At 42.0% G+C, this 22,521-nt stretch overlaps 1 protein-coding gene across 1 annotated transcript in view; it reads left to right on the forward strand.

Moving 5' to 3' along the window:
• LOC134353694 (nucleobindin-2-like) overlaps positions 1-22,521 on the forward strand; it is a 56,517-nt gene that overhangs the window by 12,858 nt on the left and 21,138 nt on the right. The window contains exons 3-8 of the mRNA XM_063061946.1: positions 8,068-8,175; positions 9,132-9,264; positions 14,368-14,471; positions 14,669-14,854; positions 18,612-18,702; positions 20,689-20,747. Coding sequence (XP_062918016.1) covers positions 8,068-8,175; positions 9,132-9,264; positions 14,368-14,471; positions 14,669-14,854; positions 18,612-18,702; positions 20,689-20,747 — 681 coding nt within the window. The remainder of the gene's footprint in view (positions 1-8,067; positions 8,176-9,131; positions 9,265-14,367; positions 14,472-14,668; positions 14,855-18,611; positions 18,703-20,688; positions 20,748-22,521) is intronic.

Here is a 22,521-nt window from a genome sequence, read left to right on the forward strand (position 1 = left end):
ACCAGCCATTAGGTGTTTTCAGATTTATTCACTCTGGAGAGCGTTTCTGAAAAGCTCTGTTTTCGGGGGAGGAAAACGCCATTTCATTGTGGGCGGAGGGTCAAAACGAAGAGAAAAAGCTTCGGTTACAGAGTTATCCGGTCTAGTGTAGACGTAGCCTGAGTGTAATGGGCGCGAAAACATACAGCCTGCTATGGAGCTTGTTAAACCCTGAAAAGCCAGCTGACAAAACGTTCAAGCAAATAGTAGACACTCTACAACAACATTTAAACCCCAAACCGCTGATCATTGCTGAAAGATTTAAATTCCATAAACAGAATCAGAGCAAAAATGAAAGCGTTTCTGAATATTGTGCTGAATTATGCAAATTATCAGCACATTCTCAATTTGAAGCTGGTCTATCAGACGCATTGAGGGACAGGTTAGTGTGTGGCATGCACTGTGAAACCACACAGAAGAAGCTCCTGTGTGAAAAGAACCTTACATTCGAGAAAGTGCTAAACTTCTCTTATCTTTAGCAATAGCTGCACAAGGTGCTTCTGAGATGCAACAAAAATCTATGGAATATGCCACAAATAAAATGTCACTGAACAGAAATGAAGGAAAGAAATGTTACTGTTGTGGGAACAGGTCACATGACACTGATGATGGTTGGTTTAAAGATAAAGAATGCAGAAACTGTGGCAAACAGGGCTACATTGGCAGAGTATGCAAAGCTAGTAAACAGCAGAAAAAGGACAAAATACAGAGAAACAAGAAACCCCAGAAAGGAAAATACAACAATGTACACAAAATGAAAGAAAACAATGCTGATGAAAACTACTCAGACAAAAATGGATTGTCTTGTCTGCAATTTCACAGCATGAAAGACACAGATGATCGAAGAGTAATATGGATCACTCCACAAATGGCAGGCGTGAGACTGAAAATGGAGTTGTACACAGGCTCAGCTTTAACAGTAATCTCTGTACACGACTACAATCGACTGTTTTCTCACATACCTCTGAAACGAACTAAACTACTGCTAAAGACTTGCACAGGACGCAAAGTGCGTCCCAAAGGTAAAATTAATGTGACGGTGACCTACGAGGCAAAACACAGCGGCTGAACCTTCATGTACTGAAAAATGGAGGACCACCGTTGCTGGGACATGAATGGCTCAGGAAAATCCAGATGGATTGGCACACCATCAAGGCACTAGATGTGTGCAAAGGCAGGCAGCAAGGCTACATTTGAGAGACTGTCACAAATACTTGCTGACTCTGAAGAAGTGTTCATGAAAGGAATAGGAACACTTCAGGGCATGAAGGCAAAGATTGGGATTGAGGAAAATGTATGTCCAAAATTTTACAAAGCCAGACCAGTGCCATATGCAATCCGTCCAATGGTAGAGGCAGAGCTGAAAAATCTGGAGCAGACTAGGGTCCTGTCAAAGGTGGATTGGAGTGAATGGGCCATGCCCTTTGTTCCCGTGATGAAGAAAACCTCCAGCACAAAACCAGGAAAACCAAGCAAGGTGCGCATATGTGGCAACTTTAAAGTGATTGCCAACCCATTTCTCCGCACAGCACAGTATCCCCTACCCTGTATTGAGGACATTTTTGCTTCCTTGTCAGGAGGGGAACATTTCACAAAAATCGACTTGACCCAGGCTTATCTCCAAATGGAAATAGAGGAAGCATCTAAGAAATACCTGACAATAAATACACACAAAGGACTTTACCAGTACAACAGGTTGTTGTTTGGGATAGCATCAGCGCCTGCAATCTGGCAAAGGGCAATGGACCAGGTCCTGCAGGGGATTCCAGGGACTCAGTGTTACCTGGATGACATCATTGTCACCGGCAAGGATGACAACGGACATCTTTCTAACCTAAAACAAGTGCTCACCAGGTTACGAGAATATGGGCTCAGAGCTAATTGACAGAAATGTGAGATTTACAAAAAGGAAATCTCGTACTGTGGGCATGTGATCAACAAGGATGGCTTACACATGTCTCAAAACAAGATAGAAGCGGTGCTTAAGGCACCACCACCTGAAAATGTGTCTCAGCTAAGAGCATATCTTGGTCTATTGAACTACTCCCACAAGGTCTTGCCTAACCTATCCACAGTCCTACACCCACTAAATGCACTATTACAGACAGGGACACAATGGAAGTGGACTGACAGCTGTGAGAAAACGTTTCAAGAAACTAAAAGACTCATAACTTCAGAAGGGGTGCTCGCGCACCTTGACCCCTCCTTACCAATCCGACTGTCTTGTGATGCCTCGCCCCATGGGATAGGAGCTGTGTTATCGCACAAGTTTCCAGATGGCTCCGAAAGACCTTTGCCTTAAGAACGCTAACTTCAGCTGAACGCAATTATGCACAATTATGCACAGATTGACAGAGAGGCCCTAAGCCTCGTGTGGGGAGTCAAGAAATTCAGTCGCTACCTGTATGGCCGAAACTTTATCGGCCTCTCGTGTCAATCTTCAACCCAAGGAAAGATGTTCCAGTGATGACAGCACAAAGGTTACAGCGATGGTCCCTTTTCTGAGGAGGTTACAGGTATGACATTGAACACAAGGGGACCAAGCAACACTGCAATGCAGTTGGTTTGTCACATTTACCACTGCCCACTTCCGAGGTAACTACACAAATGGATTCAGCAGAGGTCTTTCACACAACAATAGTTGAACAATTACCAGGAACAAACAGCCTAATTGAAAGGGAAACACTCAATGACCCTATATTGTCAAAAGTGTATGACATCACGGTAAAGGGATGGCCAGCGCGGGGTAACACACTGTTTCCAGCCTTCTCAGCGAGGAAGGAGCAGTTGTCAGTGTGTCAAGGAACACTAATGTGTGGCTCATGAGTTGTGATTCCTCCCAAGTTACCCTGAAGAATTCCAAAATTTTATGAAGAACAATGGAATCAGGCACTTTACATCTGCCCCTTATCATCCATCCACAAATGGCTTGGCAGAAAGATTTGTAGACATTCAAGAAAGCCATCAAGGCAATGGACAGTGAAAATCAACCACTGCATCACAAGATAGACAACTTCCTCTTATCTTAATGCAGTACATGCAACCACTAATTAGTCTCCAGCGATGATGTTCTGAAAAAGAACCTGAGGAACCTTATGGATCTTCTCAAACCAGATGTACGGTGTGGTGTGGAGAACAGACAGTTCAAACACTTGAATGCTAAGTCAAGACGGAGCTTCTGTGGGACAGTCAGTTCTTGCATGTGATTACTGGACTAATATGTGGCAGCCGGGTACAATTTCGGCCATAGACGGACCACTGATGTATAGAGTACAGGTGGGAGAGAACGTATGGAGATGTCATGTGGATCAAATCCTGGATGCTCAGGTGAAAAACTCAACAACACCTTGCCCTGACTCCCTGGACATAGAAACAAACACTCCTGATGTGACTACATCAGCCTCATCCACAGATAAGCCTGTCATCAGTGCTGAGGACCCACCTGATGTACCTGTGGAGAATACTTCCCCAAAGCAAATGTTTCAGGGCAGACGTTACCTGGAGAGGCAGAGAAGACCCCGCCCCCCCCGCCGAAACTTGAGTTATAATAGATTAGATTATGAGAACACTCAGTCCTCTTTTATTGTCATTTAGAAATGCATACGTGCATTAAGAAATGATACAATGTTTCTCCAGAGTGATATCACAAATAAAAGGACAAACCAAAGACTAACACTGACAGAACCACATAATTATAACACATAGTTACAGCAGTGCAAAACAATACCGTAATTTGATGAAGGACAAACCATGGGCACGGTAAAAATATTCTCAAAGTCCCCGAGTCGATTGACTCCTGAGTCCCCGACAGCAGGCGGCAAAAGGGAGAAACTCCCTGCCATAAACCTCCAGGCACCGTTAACTTGCCGATGCCTTGGAAGCAGCTGACCACAGCCGACATTGAGTCCCTCCGTCCGAAAACTTCGAGACCTCCGACCAGCCGCTCCGATACAGCCTCCTGAGCGTCATCCTCTACCGAGCGCCTTCGATCTCGTCCCGGCTGCTGTAACAGGCAAAGCCGAGGATTTCGGGGCCTTCTGCTCCGGAGATTCCGGTTACCACACAGTAGCAGTGGCAGCGAAGCGGGCATTTCAGAAGTTTTTCAGATGTTCCTCCGTACTCTCATGTCTGTATCCTTCAAATCAGAATTGTGCACGGTCCCCTACTTAACAGATTACAGATATCATTCATTCACCGGAGAGGCTGCGCGGGCTGCTGTTGCGCCACCATTTTCTCCTTTTATTATTATTATTATTATTACATTATTATAATTTGATATTAAGTTACTGAGTAAACAATTGATAAGCGTTGTATGTTAAGGGTACGCATATTTGTTTAGCACAGTGCCCCCAGTTAAAAAAAAAGTAGATGCACTATTAAAATAACAGGGGAGGAGTGTACCATATATCCTACTGTACAATGTGGGACTGCTTTATGTTGTAGTAATACATCGTATTGAGCTTGCACTATTAGGTGCGTATTGATCCGTACATGTGTGTTCAGTTTGGTTTTAGTTAGTAAAGAACCCTGTTGATTTAGCTCCCGTCTCCAGCATTTTATTTATAGCTTTGTTGTGTAAACCGGACACATACACTACAAACGGTAAAGCACAGTTAGGCTCTTTGGCCCACAGTGTTGTGCTGACCTTTTAAGTTACTCTACGATCAATCTCATCCAGGGGTTCCACCTTTTTTATGCAATGGACCACAGGTTGGGAACCTCTGATCTAACTGTTCCCTCCCTCACAGGCTTCCATTTTTCTTTCATCCATGTGCCTATCTAAGAGTTTCTTAAATGCCCCTATCACACCACCACCCCTAGCAGTGAGTTCCCTGCACCTACTACTTTAAAAAAAAATCTCTGACATCCCTCGCCCATATTTTCCACACTCCAACCACTTTAAAATAATGTCCTCTTATATTAGCATTGCTACCCTGGGGGAGGGGTGGGTAGTCTCTGGCTGTCCATTCTGTCAATGCCACTTATCATTTTGTACACCTCTGTCAAGTCACCTTTCATCCTTCACTCCAAAGAGAAAAGCCTTGGCTCCCTCAAACTATCCTCATGATAGCTCTGACAAATCTTGATAAATCCTCATGAATCTTGCCAGCACTGTCTCTAAAGCTTCCACATCCTGCCTATAATGAGGTTCAACGATTCAGAGTACACTTATTATCACGGTATGTGCATGGAATACAGCTACGAGATTTGTCCTCCTGCAGGCAACCATGCAACAAAGAAACACTATGGAACCCCTTCAGAGAAACCCTCAAACACCCTGTGTTGGTTAGGGGGGAGAACAAATTGCGCAAATGCCAAAAAGCAAGCAAACAACACACAGAATATCAACTTCAACCAGGAGTATTCAGTTTAGTTCAGTTCAGCACCACTAGCCGAAAGTGCCTCAGTCTGTAACAATTGCCCCGATCAACAAACAGCAAAAAAGAGTAACCAGCATCCAGAAACACATACAAAGTTCCTCAAAAATGAGTCCACAGCCATGACCCTCACTGATCAATCCTTGCAATGTAATTTCCAAGACCCCATCACTTTCCTCTGCAGGAGCTAGTGAGAGGGAGAGGAAGACTGGTCAAACGTAGGTGGAAGCCACCAACCTTCCTCCCATCGCTGTCATCCTCGTCAAATTCATCCTTACTCAATGCCTCCAGGCTTCACACTTCACTCCCAATCTCAGTGAACTCCCTCAGAGACAGCAAAGTATCAGATCGCTCAATTGGCCCAAAAACACACCATCAAAATGTAAATGAGGTTCCTGTTGATTGGAGCTTAGTAGTAGAATTATATTTGAAAGAAGTAGTTGTTTTGTGAAAAGTAGTTGTTCTGTGAACTGTGTAGGACATTGGCCTTGATCATGTTGTTCACTGGCGCCATCTTAGGGATGAGGGGACCAGAACGGAACACCATACTCCAAGTGTGATCAGACCAGAGTTTTATGGAGATGTAACGTTATCTCACAGTTCTTGAACTCAATCCCCTGACTAATCAAGGCCAACTTACCTTCTGCCGTCTTAACCACCCTGTCAACTTGCAGGCAACTTTGAGCAATTTGTGGACACGGACCCCAAAATCCTTCTGTTCCTCCAAAGTGTTAAGAATCCTGCCATTAACCATGTATTCTGCTCTCAAATTTGACCACCTGAAGTTTATCGCTTGACATTTTTCTGGATTGACCTCCATCTACCACTTCTCTGCCTAGCTCTATACCCTGTCAATATCCTGTTGTAATTTGTGGCAATCTTCTACACTGTTCTGAATACCACCAACCTTTGTGTCATCTGCAAACTTACCACCCTGCCCTTCTACTTCCTCATTCAAGTCATTTTCATAAATCGCAAAGAGCAGTAGTGCCAGAACAGATCCCTGAAAAACACCACTTGTCATCACCCTCCTGGCAGAATACCCTCCATCTACTTTTTGCTTTCTGTGGGCAAGCCAATTCTGTATCTACACAGTCAAGTGTCCCTGGATCCCATGTCTCCTGACTCCCTGAATAAGTCTACTATGAGCAACCTTGTCCAATGCCTTACTAAAATCCATATACACCACTTCCACTTCTCTACAATCATCAATTGGTTGTGTTCCTTCCTCAGCGAATTTAATCAGGCTCATGAGGCATGACCTGTCTATTACAAAGCCATGCTGACTATCCGTAATCAGACAGTTTCTCCAAAAACTTGTTAATCTGTCTTTAGGAATCTTCTCTTGTAGTTTGCCCACCACTGATATCACTGTTCTATAATTCCCAAGGATGTCAAATGGTTGTTGTGACGTGTCTAGTGTGGTAGTGTAGTGGGTAGTGCTTGTTGCTCTCACTTCAGCTTCCAACGGTGGCTAGCAGTCACGCTAAAGGGAGAACTGAATGTGTAAGTCTCCCCCTGCCTGTACATAGCTTCTCCACCAGCAAGCCTCATGTAGTGCCTCCTTGCTGGTGACACACCGATACTAAATTCCTTTTGCGCTCAGGATGAACTTACAGGATGGGGAAGAGGTCTGGCCCCTGCACACGTGTGGACACACCCTGGTGTTTGTGAACCAGATCTCCAGCTATGGGTAAAAAGCCCCACTGCTCTGTGGGCAGCCTCAGGAGAGACAAAGACTACCCGAGTGAACCCAGACAGTAAATACAGAGTGGAGCCCCTATGGCAGCTGGACGTTATTGAACATACTTCTGGCAGCTCCTGCAGCCAAGCTGGTAACAAACGTCTTGCTTCATAAGCTTTCCTTTGGACTACACTGGTGAGGCTGAGAGGAGGATCTTGATGACTGGGGATCTCAGAATCTCCATACCTTCTGCTCAGGCTTATGAAAATGATGATCACCTATTGTCCTTTGAGACAGACGGATGGCAACCACCACAATTCCCAGGTTATCACTTCTAACCTTTCTGGAACAAAGGAATAACATTTGCCACTTTCCAATCTTCTGGTAGTACTCTTATGGCCAGTGAGGATCTTGTCTTGTCTTGTCTCATGTCCATACTGCACCAGCCACCGCTGCTGGGCTATAAACATGCAGGAGCAATGTGTGGTTAAGTGCTTTGCTCAAGGACACAACAAGCTACCTCGGCTGAGGCTTGAACTCGTGACCTTCAGATCACTAGTCCAATGCCTTAACACTTGGCCACATGCCAACTGGTTAAGGATCATCACCAAAGGCACAGTAATCTCTCCCCTCACTTCCTATAGTAACAATTATGAACAACAATTTAATTAATAAAGTATTTGGTCACAAACTGAAGAGAAATTGGGTTGTTGATTGTTGTTTTTGCCTTCAAATCATGACTAATAGCATAACCAGACATGGGTATTTTCAAGTAGAACCTGCTTCACCTGAGCAAACCTTGGAAGTAATTTGGTCAGTCTGGCCCCCATTTTAAATTCATTATCTATCACTGCATTGGTCTAACAGTACTATTCTGGGTGTACTTTAAATGTTAATGTGAGAAGTTTCTGTCCACGGATTTTTGTTGTTCTGCAACACATTCCTGTTTCTTCCATATCCCTGCAGGACACTGGGTTATATTATAATCGTTACCTTAGAGAAGTGATTGATGTTTTAGAAACTGACAAACATTTCCGTGAAAAGCTGCAGACAGCAGATGTAGAAGACATTAAGGTATGTTACTTGTTGGAACACATTTATGCATTAAAATCTTGTCAGAGAATTTAAAGGATTTTAAAGGGTTTATTTTTCCATTCAAATGTAAAGTTTTGAGTGCTTTGAAGATTTTTCTACCGTAAATAACTTGGAGGAATAAACTTAGATCTTCTGATTTCAGTTTGCAAGATTGATATAGATTTTACAGGTTCTTGTTTTGAAAAGGTTTTATTGTCAATATTTTCAGTAGTGGAAGAGGGTAGGGATATCATGATCTTGCAGAGTTATTAACCCAAGGTCAGTGTTAAGGATAGTTATTTTAAAATTTAATTTTCTGATAAAATTTATATTCAGATAAAGTCAACATGGATCTGTGCAGGTAGAATTTGCCAGATGAACCCAAATTATGTTTTTTTAAAAAACAACAGTAATGGACAAAATAGTTTTTGGATATTATTTGTAAGGAGTTCCGGAACATACTCGATTTAGTCCTGAATTATACCCTAGCTAAAGGTGAAGAACATGGAGCTGAACATAACTTACTGACCTCGATAGGATAGCAACAGTGCAACAGGAAACCATGCACAGTAAAAATTAATCCAGAGCACAATTAAGAAAGTAAATAACATGTGACAGGGGTAATTATTGCAGACAGGATTAATTGTGATGTAAGTTAAGATAGGAAAGAAAGTGGGCTCAAATTTAATTTACTCAAATTAATTTTGAAAAACTCCATCATAAAATATTACTGATTAGCTGAAAATGATTCTCAGTGGAAGAAGAGACTGAAGTAATTCAGCAGCTGGTTGGATGCTGTAAAGTGACATGGTGAGGGTTGGAGAAAGAGGTTGCAGGGTTCTGCGATAATGAAGCAGAAATATTTTAATATCTTGTCAATAAATGCCTTTGATCTTTATGATAGCTGACCAATTATTTGGATAACTTGATTAATTTTCTTCTCTCTTTTAATGAAGAGTGGTAGAATGGCAAAGGAGCTAAACTTAGTAAGTCATCTTGTGAGAACTAAATTGGATGAATTGAAAAGACAGGAGGTGTCACGACTACGAATGCTGATTAAAGCCAAAATAGATGCTCAGCAAGGTAAAGGTACTGTATAGAAACATTATTGATTTGTTTGTCACATTTGTATGGAAAAGGATACTTGAATTGGAATCTAAAGTATTAAAGTCTGAATGGGAGATGTAATCTGGTGTATTCTCTCATTCAATGTCCCAAAGTTTCATTGATCACATGTAAGTTGGTTCAATTTCTACATAGAAAAATTGTAACTACATAAATCTAGGGCTTCATCAAGTTCTGACATGTTATGCCTCCAAGCTAGTGCAGTGGTTTTTGAGTGCTGCTTTTGTAAATGAGGTCATTTAAATTATAATACAGATTTTACTAAATGGTTCTGACTGTTTATGGCATTAAGTGACAGAGACTCAAATCATAAACACAATGGATTCTACAGATGCTGTAAACCCAGAACACCAAACCCAAAATGTTGAAGGAACTCAGCAGATCAGGCGGCATTTGTAGAGAGGCTGAGGCCCGTCATCAGGACTGTACAAGAAGGGGGAAGAAGCCAGAATAAGATGGTATTAAATGAGACAATCACAAACAAGAGAAAATCTGCAGATGCTGGAAATTCAAGCAACACACACAAAATGCTGGAAGAGCTCAGCTGGCCAGGCAGCATCTATGGAAAAGAGTAGAGTTGGCATTTGGTCTTGGCCTGAAACGTCAACTGTACTCTTTTCCATAGGTGCTGCTTAAGACCAGGTATGAGGGGAGGTGGGTGGCGGAGGAGTGTGAAGTGAGAAGCTGAGAGGTGATGGGTGGAAAAGCTATAGGGCTGAAGCAAAACAGGGAGTGGGGAGAAGTTATCTGAAGTTAGAGAAATCAATGCTCATGCTGTCAGGTTGGAGGCTATACAGATGGAATATGAAGTATTGGTTCTCCAACCTGAGAGTGGCCTCTTCGTGGCAGTAGAGAAGGCCATGGACCAAATTGTCAGAATTTTCTTTTTATTCTACTTTTTAAATCTAAAACAAGAGGAATGAATATTAAATTCAGAATGCACATATGCCTAGAAATTAGGTATATAGTACTGTTCCAGCATTTTGTGATTGCAAGTAGATTCTATTTAAAGTGGAATTTGGGTTGGATCATGCCTGTCTGATCATGATAAGATCTGATAGTTTCTGTATAGGATACCTCATGATGTCATTCATGGTTTATGCCATTTCAGTATGCTATTATTTTGAGTTAGATACTGCTTGTCCAAAGAATGACTGTTTTTTGTGTAATTCTCTCACCGGGCTCATAGACAAACTTGGCTTGTTAGCTAGCTCTGCTAACAGCCAGGTGACGCAGTGATGAGAAGGCCACCTTTCGTAAGCAATATACGTCTAGGGTTGGTATGATTTGCAGTTCCACCAAACAGGAAAGTTAGGATGTTCTAGTTGAGGAACACCAATTGTAGTGAATGCTGTGTGATTACTGCCCCATACACAGTTAATATTCGCCAGGAAATGACAGATCGTACACTGACATAAAATTATAAAATATATTTATATTTTACCTGTCACAGTTCGAGCTTCCCCAGTCAAGGACCATCTTGAATGAACTGGCTAACTCAGGAGCATTGCATCTTCCTGCTTAGAACCATTCATCTGCACAAAGCACTTCTTGCAATGGAGTCTCTCTTTCGGGCAGCGTTCCCTTGTGCCCCGCACCGCAGCTCCCACCAGAAGAACCCAAACCAGACTACTGCCCTGAGACCAGAAATCATATCCCACCCAGCTCTCTAGAATTTTCTCTCGCATTCCACTGGGCAGAAAGTTACAACATGTTCTCGGACAGTCATGATTGGCTGACACAACATTCCTAAGTTGGGCAACATGGCACCTTGTCTTTACCTGAAGCCAAAATACTCTTACTAGCAGGGCATACTGATTTTTGCAGAAACCTGCTGAATTAAAAATGCCTCACAGCCTAGCAGTAGAAATTTTAACTAGAGTATTACATTTAGTAGACACAAACCAAACAGATTTCTCTATTTTTAAGAAAAATGCAGAGACTGGAAGTCTGATAAAAGACAGAAGATGCACGAAACGTTCAACAGATCATGCACCAGTGTTGCTTGTCACAGACCCATCAGATTGCTGTATTATTGCCTACAGTGTAGCAGAACCATTCAAAAACCACTTGCACTAAAAAGCCAAAGTTTTGCAGATAACTCGGTTAAATACTGATGTTCAGCACAATAGTTGAGTTTCTCATAGGTACATGGAAGGTCTAAAGGTAGATTAGTCACCTGGAACATATGAACTACACCCCAGGGTACTGAAAGAGGTAGCTGAATAGATTGTGGAGGCATTAGTAGTGACACACACAAAATGCTGGAGGAACTCGGTAGGCCAGGTAGCGTCTATGGAAATGAATAAACAGTCAACATTTAGGAAAAAGACCCTTCTTCAGGACTGGAAGAGAAGGGGAAGATGCCAGAGTAAAAAAAAAGTGGGAGGAGGGGAAAAAGATAGCTGGAAGGTGATAGGTGAAGTCAGGTAGGTAGGAAAGATAAAGGGTTGGAGAGGAAGAAATCTGATGGGAGAGGAGAGTGGACTGACCCATAGGAGAAAGGGAAGGAGGAGAGGACCCAGGGGAAATGATAGGCAGGTGAGAGGAGGTAAGAGGCCACAGAGGGGAATAGAATAAGAGGGAAGGGGGAGAGAATTCTTTGGGCGCTTGCAGGGATAAGTGCCAGGAGGGAAGTTAGTGGGGGGTGGGGGAAATGAATGGGCAGGGGAAATGAATGGGTAAGGGAATCACGGAGGGAGCGATCTCTGTGGAAAGTTGGTGAGCCAAAGTGCTACACGTGCCCATTCATCTCATCCCTCACCTCCATTCAGGGTCCTAAATAGTCCTTGCGAATCTGCTGGGGTCATCTATTGTGTCCGGTGCTCCCGATGTGGCCTTCTCTGCATTGTTGAGATCCACCGTAAGTTGTGGGACCGATTTGTTGAGAACCTCTGCTTCATCTGCCAAAAGTGGAACTTCCTGGTGGCCAAACATTTTAATTCTACTTCCCATTCTTGTTCCAATGTGCCTGTCCAAGGCCGCCTCTGGTGCCAAGATGAGGCCACTCTCAGGGTGGAGGAGCAACACTTCATATTCCATCTGGGTAGCTTCCAACCTGATGGCATGCATATCAATTTCTCCTTCTGGTTAAAAAAGAAATCCTTTCCCTCCCCTCTTCTATTCCCCACTCTGGCCTCTTACCTGCCTATCACATCCTCCCTAGGACCCCTTGTTCCCTTTCTTCTCTGGTACACTTTCTTCTACTATCAACTTCCTTCCTACCCATCTGGCTTCACCTATCACCTTCTGGCATATTCTCCCTTCCTTTCCAGTCCTGAAGAAGGGTCTTGGCCTGAAACATGGACTGTTTATTCAGTTCCATGGATGCTGACTGACCTGCTGAATTCCTCCAGCACTCTGAGTGTGTGTTGCTTTGGATTTCCAGCTTCTGTCAACTTTCTCATATTTGTAATGATCTTTTAAGGATCATTGAACTGCAAATTTTACACAACTCTTTAGGAAGGGCAGGAGGCAAAACACAGGAAATTATAGGCCTTCCCTCTGTGGTTGGGAAGATGTTGGAATCCATTATTAAAGATGAGGTTTCAGGGTATTGGAGGTACCTCCTAAAATGGCCAATGTCAGCGTGGTTTCCTTGAGAGGAAATCTTTGAAGCACTAACAGGCAAGATAGACAAAAATTTCTTTCTCCATGGTGTAGAGCATTTCTGGAATTCATTGCTGCAGAAGCTGTGGAGGCTGAATCATTGAGCATATTTAATGTGCCAAGTGATAGGTTCTTGATTAGTCAGAGTGTCAAAGGTTTCAGGGAAAAGACAGGAGAATGGGATAATAGATCAGCCATGATGGAATGGCAGCACAGATCTGATGGGCCAAATGGCCTAATGCTTCTCAAAACCCTTCTCTGTAGCTGGATCTTGAACTTCAAGGAAAGACCTTAGCCTGTCCAAGTCACAGCATCATCTCAAGCTCCATTATACTTGGCACTGATGCCCCCGTGGCTTTATGGTCAACCTATTGCTGTTCAAGTTGCCAGATCCAGCTGGTTAGACTTGTCAACAGCAATGATGAGTTGGCATGCAGAAAGGAGGTAGAGCAACTTGTCAAATGGTGTGAAAGCAACAACCTGAGTCTCAACAGGCACAAGACAAAAGAGATGATTGTGGACTTCAGAAAAGCACAGGTTGACCACTCTCCATTGCACACCAGTGGCTCTGCTGTAGAGAGAGAGTAAAGAGCACAAAGTTCCTTGGTGTGTACATAATGGACAATCCAACCTGGCCCCACAACACCACCTCATTTGTCAAGAAGGCACAGCACCATCTATACTTTGAGGAGATTGAGGTGGGCAGGTCTTCCTGCCCCTATTCTAAAAACTCTACAGAAGCACCACTGAGAATCACCTGTCTGACTCTATCACTGTGTGGAATGGAAGCTGCAAGGCATTGGACCACGAGCTCCTACGGTGGACAGTCCAAATCACCAAGAGGATCACCAAGGTCTCCCTCCAACCTATTTGTGATATTTACTGGAAGTGGCGTATACAAAAGGCTTAAAGCATTGTTAAGGATTCCTACTACCCATCCCACAATCTCTTTGACCCACTACAAACAGGAAAGAGGTACAGGAACATCAGGACTAGGACTGCCAAACTGGGCAACAATTTCTTCCCTCAGGCTGTGAAACTAATGAATATCCTGCCACTATCAAGATCTTATCACTAGGACAGCAAGCTGTTTACTGTTTACTTGTGCTGCACCTATGCAATTTGAACTATATATTATTAACTTATTTGTGGTAATGTTATTTTATGAGCTGTGTGTGGTGTGTTGTGGGAGTACCATGGTCTGGGGGAATGTTGTTTCGTTTGGTTGTATATTTGTACAGTCAGAGGATAATTAACTTGAACATTGCAGGGCAATGATGCTTTCTAGTGCTGTTGTGTGTGAGCCAGATGGGCTGAGCTGGATCCAGCTTTGTAATCTATAAGTGGGCATTATTTTGTATTTCAGAGAAAATGTTCCTATCAATTGCCCAATGTATCCCTTTTGATTTAAATCATTATATTCTGCATATCAAGCTAACATTTTTTATAATCTTTCAGATGCAGGAATAGATCATCATGCTCTACTGAAGCAATTCGAGCACCTCAATCACCAAAACCCTCATAGCTTTGAGCCGGAGGATCTGGAATTATTGATTAAAACTGTAAGTAGCTACACAAAGAATGCAATATCAACTGCAAATCTCATTATTAAAAACATTTTGACAATGCCTCTATGTTAATGATCCTGTATGTGCTTTCAAATACATTGTCAATTTCATCAGGAATTTTGGGGTTTCTGATGAAATTGACAAGATTTAGTGCAAAATAAGTTAGTTTGATTTGTTTTTGCTGCATGCAGGCCACCAAAGATCTGGAAAATTATGACAAAGAGCGACACGAAGAATTTAAACGATATGAGATGTTGAAAGAACATGAAAGACGGGAGTATTTGAAAACACTGGATGAAGAAAAGAGGAAGGAGGAAGAGGCACGATATGAAGAAATGAGAAAGAAACACATGGATCACCCAAAAATTAATCATCCGGTAAGGGAAACATAATTCAAGTGAAAGGAAAGCTGAAATATATCACTTCAGTGGTCAAAAAAAAATCTAAGGGCAATATTAACTTGCGATTTAAAAAAAAAACTCAAATAACCAGGATTGCAAATTGTTCTAAAAGAAAATGAATGAATGTTTGCAAAATGCTCCATAATTGAAAAAGATAGAATGTGAAAAGGAAAGCTGTGTAACCATAGTTCAAGTTAACAGAACGTGTTAGAAAAAGGTAACAAAGCCAACAAGGACTCACATAGATGGATAAAAGAAATAAAAACACATCCATCACACAAATAAGGACACTCTGTAAACCTGGCAACAGTGGCAAGGAGGTACAGAAAAAAGTATGAACACAAATGAAGTGAAGTGATTGATTAACATTAGATAACCTGTGGAGTGTGGTAGAACAGGGGAATATGGGAATTCAGGTCCATGATTAATTGAAAATGGTGTCACAGTTAGATAGGATCATAAAGAAAGCTTTGAGCACATTGGCCTTCATAAATCAATGTACTGAGTACAGGAGATGGGATGCTATGTTGAAATTATTTGAGAAGTTGGTGAGGCCTAATTTGGAGTATTCTCTGCCGTTTTGGTCACTAATCGTCAGAAAGATGTAAATAAGATTGACAGAGTATATAGAGAAAATTTACAAGGATGTTGCTGGGTCTGGAGGATCTGAATTATAAACAACGATTGAATAGGTTAGGATTTTATTCATTAGAATGGAGGAGATTGAGAGGAGATTTGATAGTTACACAAAATTATAAGAGGTATAGATAAGGTAAATGCAAGCAGGCTTTTTCCACTGCAGTTCGTTGGGACTACAGAGGTCATGGGTTAAAGGTGAAAGGTGAAAAGTTTAAGGGGATCATGAGGGGAAACTTCTTCACTCAGAGGGTCATGAGAGTGATGCATGTAAGCTTGATTTCAATGTTTAAGCGAAGTTTGGATAGGTGCCTGAATGGTAGAGGTATGGAGGTCGATGGGATTAGGCAGTTGAAATGGTTTGGCATGGACTAGATGGGCCAAAGGGCCTATTTCTTTGCTGAACTTTTGTATGATCTTAACTTGGATTTTATTTTGAAGTTGTGAAATTGAGTTGCAGTTAAAAGTTCCATAGAAAGGACGAGTGATTTGTGAATCTTCTAATATCAGTATTATTATGTGGTACTTTCCACTAAATGTAAAGGCCATTGCCCAGGATGTTTGTTTTGTAGATGTGCAGGCAGTGGATAATCAGATTGGCACTTTCTCTTCTTCACCCCCCCACCCCCTGCCCCACAATTGTTTGTGTTTTGGAATGGTTTGCAACATGTTTGGCATTGAATAGATGCCTCTGCTTGTAAGTGTTGGGAAATTACTGCAGTTTTATAAACCTCTGCTGAAGGATCCAGTGTTGGAGCAGAGTGAGTGTATTAATTTAAAAGTCGTCGACATTTTCCATGTGGTTATCTAATGTTAGTTAATCACTTCACTAATTTGTGTTCATACTTTTTTTCTGTACCTCTTTGCCACTGTTGCCAGGTTTACAGAGTATCCTTATTTGTGTGATGGATGTGTTTTTATTTCTCTTAACAATCTACGTGAGTCCTTGTTGGCTTTGTTACCTTTTTCCAACACGTTCTGTTAACTTGAACTATGGTTACACAGCTTTCCTTTCCACATTATATTTTTTTCAATTATGGAGCAATTGGCAAACATTTGTTCATTTTCTTTCAGAACAATTTGTAATCCTGATTATTTAGTTTATTTATCGCAAGTTAATACTGCCCTTGGATTTCTTTTGAATGAAGGCATTGTATTACTACAGAAATAGGGTAACTCAATATTAATAGCAGTCCACCTCAGTTTTAAAATTCCCTGCTCTACTCTATTTTAACAAAAATTATAGCTGCCTTGCTCTATTTATTTTCACCATTGGCCTAGAAATGCCCTTTTCTGGCTGATTTTATCTTGCTCATTGTGATGTTTCTTTTAGATCATAAATACAAGAGATTCCACAGATGCTCAAAATCTTGAGCAGTACACAAAGTCCTGGAGGAGCTTGACAGGTCAAGCACCATCTACGGAGAGCAAAAGCAGCCGATGTTTCGGCTGAGAGCTTTTTTCAGGACTGGGAAGAAAGGGGGCAGAAGCCAGAATAAAAAGGTGGGGAAAGAGGAAGAAGTACAAGCTGGCAGGTGATGGGTGAGTGAGGGGGAAGGAGGGTGGGTGGGGGGGGGGAATAAGTAGCTGGGAGATGATAGGTAGAAAGAGTAAAGGGCTGAAGAAGAAGAAATCTGATGGAGGAGAGTTTACCAGAGAAGAAAGGGCAGGAGGGGCACCAGAGGGAGGTGATAGGCTAGGCAGATGAGTGTAAGAGGGGAGCGAGAATGGGAAATGGAAAAAGAGAGGGGAGAATTACCAGAAGTTGAAGGTTGCCAAAACAAAGAGGTATTGTTCCTCCAGCCTGACAATAGCCTCATCATGGCAGTAGAGGAGGCCATGTATCTGTCATGTCGGAATGGGAAATGGGTGGCCACTGAGAAAACCTGCCTTTTGTGGCTGATGGAATGAAGATGCTCAACAAAGCTGTTTTTGCCCAATCTAAGTTAGCCCTCGCTGCTGTAGAGGAGACTGCACTGGGAGCACCGGATGCAGTAGATGACCCCAACAGACCTGCAAGTGAAGTGTCACCTCACCTAGAAGGATGGTTTGGGGTCAATATAGTGGTGAAGGTGGAGGTGTAGGGGCTGGTGTAGCACTTGTTATGCCTGCAGGGATAATGCCAGGAGGGAGATCAGCAGGGAGGGTCATGTGGACAAGGGAATTGTGTAGAGAGCAATCCCGTGGAAAAAAGCAGAATGCGGGGAAGATTAGCTTAGCAGAGTCCTCACCCCCCCCACCCCCCGACTTCTTCCTCCTTCCTCTTCAGTCCTGATAGAAGGTTCTGGGCCAGAAATGTCGGCTGTTTATTCCTCTGCATAAATGCTGCCTGATCTGCTGAGTTCCTCCAGCACTTTGTGTTTCTTTCAGATTTTGCTTTGTAATAATTACACAGGGTCTTCATAAACTTCTATTCATGATTTGGAATGTTTGTGATTTATAGTTATCTTTATGTTGTATATAGTGAATTGAATGTGAAAATAAACCTCTATCAGGTCTGCTGCTGGTGTCTTGTCAATACTTGCAAAATCGGTGGTTATACAATGTTGCTTCCCTAATTTGTTGATAATGTCACTCATTTTTCCTTGGCTGTTTTACATTGCTTCTCTTAAATTGTGCTAGTTCCCAATCAATTATTTTTTATTTTAATTTGCATGTTTTAATCCTCACATTTTCCATCTTTACATACTTGGGTCTTCCCCTTTACAGCAATCTATGAACCTATTAAACCTGGTCTTTACTGCAGCTAGCCAAATTGCGTGGACTCCCTCACTTTTCCTTCAAACTTGTAATTACATGTACTCTGCACTATGTACATTTTATGTTTCTTAAAGGTATGAGATCATAACAGCATTGTGAGATAATATCTTCCTGCCAAATGTGATAATGTTTTTGTGCTTTTCCATGTTCCCTCCTACAAACATGCCAGTCCTCTGCTTTAAGCTATTTGACTGTTCTCAAAGCCTTGCATGTGCAGAATGGAAATGGACCCAGGTGTGAATAGAATTTGGTGGTTATTGGCTGTGATTTTTATTTGATGCAGTGTGCAATGTTAGCACTGAAATTTAAATGTTTTGTCCATAATGTTTCTTTGCAGGGAAGCAAAGATCAGTTGAAAGAAGTTTGGGAGGAAACTGATGGCCTTGATCCTGATGACTTTGAACCAAAGACTTTCTTCAAGCTGCATGGTAAAATTGGTCAATCACTTAGTTTAATGTATCATAGCTTGATATTAATGAGAGCACTAAGCAGTTAAAATGTGTTTTGTTTGATCTGGGTGCAGTTTTTGTGCAAGATCAGCATTTTATTTTAATCCTTGGGAATTCTGTTGGTGCAAGGCAGGGTTATTTACGTGAAGCCTGGGTGCGAAATAGGTCCTTCTGAGATTCCGACAACCTCCAAGACCAATCTTCAGCCAAATTGGTTCAGTGCAATAGTTAAACACAAGTTAAAGCAAAAGTTGTGCTCCTCAGATAAAACCTGGCTATAATGAAGAAGATCTGTGCTCCAAAACTGGTTGCCTTTCTAGCTAAGGTACCCCAGTACAGTTACAACTAGTATCTATCCTTTTTTTCTTAACTACCTGCTATGCTAGTGTTGTTTACGGCAGTAATGAAAGTCCTCCATCTTTGTCTGTCCTTGGCCAGGTACCTTAAAATACTTCATTCCTGTTCTCTAACTTTTTTTTTGACTTGTCAGGGTTGTTAGCCCTGAACTGAACTCCCAAACCTGGAGGACTGGTAGACCACTGTTAGTCTGGCCTCTATCCTTTGACTTTTTTTTTTGTATGGGTGACCCTGCCAGGAACCAAGGCATAATGCCCTGACTTCAGCCAATATAGCTGTTTGGGTCATTGAGGTATGCAAGCCTCCAAAGCTTATGACAAGGTTGTGGTCCTCTTGAAGGTAGACTCCACCCAGCAATGTGGAAAATTACTGAGTTGTCCTGTTCATAAGCAAAACAAATCCATTTTGGCTAATTAGTGTCTAATTTGCCTACTCTCAATCATAGCAAAGTGATAGAGGACATTGTTTACAATATTATCAGCAGAGACTTCAAGACTTTCCTGTTTCTGGTGTACTGTATACTTCATCATAGCATGGATTCAAACATGGAAAGGAAAATTGGCTTCCATGGATGGGGCAAGACTGACTGCAAGTAACATCAAGGCAACATTTGCTGAGTGTCAACTCAAATGCCTTTGGAAAAACTCATGTCTTAGAGCAATTCAGCCCGGGAACAGTCCCTTTTGCCCAACCAATCCATGCTGACCACAGCATTCTTCTAGGTAGTCCAATTTTTTCGTGTTCGGTCCATAACCCTCAAAGTCTCTCCACTCTATCTAATGATTCAAGTACCTCCTAAATGTTGCAATTGTATCTGCCTCGGCCACTTCCAGCAGCTCACTCCAGGTACACACTACCCTCTGGGTAAACAAGTTACTTTTCAGGCCTCTTTTAAGTGTGTCTCATCTTGGCTCTGCTTCAGTTCTAAGTTTTATCTTTTTCCCAAACTACTGTATTTCAAAGCTAATAGAATTGTGGCCACTGGACCTGGGGTGCTCTCCAAAAGCCACTTCAGTAACATGGCCTGCCTTGTTCCCAAGGGCAGATCCAGTATTGCACCTCCCCCATCCGGGCCCTTTGTACCCTTTGTGGCCTTTCACTTTTGTAAGTCTCAAAACTCATGGATCGTGGAAATGGTCAGTGTGATCAGCCACATTATTACTATAGTTGGACCGGCAGGACAGAGACTGAGGTATCCTGTGGCGAGTGACTCATCACCTGTTACCACAAAGCCATACCACCAACTGCATGACAGAATTTTCTCCATTTGTTTGGAAGAATGCAGCTCCAAAAGCAGTTAGGAAGTTGATGTTATCCAGGATGAGGCAGTCTACTTGATTGATATTCCATTATCACTCTTTTAAGGAAAAAGAAATGCACTCTCTCCACCAAAACATAGTGGCTGCAGTGTGTACTAGCTACAACATGTACAGTGATTACCCACCTGGGTTCTTCTGCCACATAAGTGTTAATTCCAATATTAAATAATGTTAGGGTTCATGTGCTATAAACAATAGCTTGAAGGGAGGAATAGGGACAGTTCACATGTTTCTGCTTGTATAGTGTACTCATTAAAGAATTAACTGCAGTAAGTTTTTCCTCTCTCAGATACTAATGGTGATGGATTCTTGGATGAGCAGGAGATGGAAGCATTATTTACTAAAGAGGTATTAACCAATATTCTGCTTTTTGGAAAATTTGCTCCAGTGTCTGCATTAAAATATAACATTAAATTTTGACGTTGAGCACATTCAGAACAATATTCACAGCTGGAATGGGGGTTTTTGTGTTTGAAGGATAAATCAATTTTCCTGTTTATATGCACAAGTACACCTAGGTACAGGTGCAATGCAAAACTTGCAGCAACATAACAAAAGTAGCATTAATTTAAAATAAAAACTTAAACTGATTTTATGAATCATTTTTAACAGAATGCACAAGGACAAAAAAAGACGGCAAGGTCCATTTTTGTTCTAAGTTGTCAAAGGGTTGCGAAGCTGGAGTGATTCAGCTTTTGCCAGTTGGTTCAAGAATACAGTGGTTGAAGAGAACTAGCTGTTCTGGAATCTGACGGTGTGGGTCTTCAGGTTTTTGTACCTCCTCGCCAATGGTAGCTGCAAAGCTGCATGGGCCGGATTGTGGTGATGATCAGCGTTGCCTTCCTGAGGCAGTGCCTTCTTCCGTTGTTACCCATTGGGGGTAGGGGAGAGGGTGGTAGGGATGTGTCTGTGATATATTGGGCAGAGCTCACTTCCTCCTGCAGCTTCTTGCATCCCTGCGCACTTGAATTGCTGTACCAGAGCATGATGCAACTACACAGGATACTTTCAATAGTACATCTGCAGAAGTTTGTCAGTGTTCAATGATGAACTGAATCCTCATCAGCTCCTATGGAAGTAAAGACACTGGCTTGCTTTTCCTTATGATGATATTTATGTGCTGGGCCCAGTTTATCATTGAACATCTGATACGTTAACACCCAGGAATTTAAAGCTTTTGACTCTCCACAACTGATGCCCAAATGTAGATTGAAGTCAACAATCAGCTCTTCAGCTTTGCTGAGGTTGAGTGAGAGGTTGTCTTTGCCATACCACTCAACTAGGTGGTCTATCTCACCTGTGATTTGTCTTAAGCATAGTAGAAACAGCAAATTTGAAGATGGCATTGGAGCTCTGTTTGTGTGTATAGTGAGCAGAGCAAGGGGCTAAACACACAGCCTGGAACTGCACGTGTTGGTGGTCAACAAGGTGATCAGAATTAGGAGCATTATCACTGACATACATTGTGAAATTTGTCATTTTGTTGTAACAGTACAGTTGCAGTACAGACCTAGGAATCACTGAGTTAGAATAAATAGTGTAAAAGAGGAATAGCAAGGTAGTGCTCAATCAGAAATCTGAGGTGAAGCAGCTGTTCCTAAAGCTTTGAGCATGGGTCTTCAGGCTCCTGTAGCTCCTCCATGATGGTAGTAATGAGAACAGGGCATGTGCCAGATGGTGAGAACCTGTAATGATGGTGTAGCAGTTACTTGAAAACACTGAGTGAGGGACTCTGTACTGTGCTTCCAAATAACTGAGTTCCAAGTCAAAAAAAAAGTACTACATTCAATCCTTTATTACAAAACCAGCAAAAACTAACAATATTATAGCAAAATTAGAAACGAGCATAGCTAAAGTTAGTGAAATAACAAAATAGGTGGAATAAGAGTAATTAGCATTCAAAAAAAATTCTGGCCCACTCCCTCTCAACTAAACTAAACAACCGAACCAGGACAAAGCATGATTATGTGACTATACTCATTTGCTTCTACAACACCCCAATTTGCGTGACAAATTACCGTAACCCATAGTAAACATGCAACACATAATACAATACAGACAGAAAATAGATACATAGCTCCTACATCATAGCCCCTAATTATTAAATACTACCAAATAGGAG

Source organism: Mobula hypostoma, chromosome 11, assembly GCF_963921235.1.
Source record: "Mobula hypostoma chromosome 11, sMobHyp1.1, whole genome shotgun sequence".
Lineage (NCBI taxonomy): Eukaryota > Metazoa > Chordata > Chondrichthyes > Myliobatiformes > Myliobatidae > Mobula > Mobula hypostoma.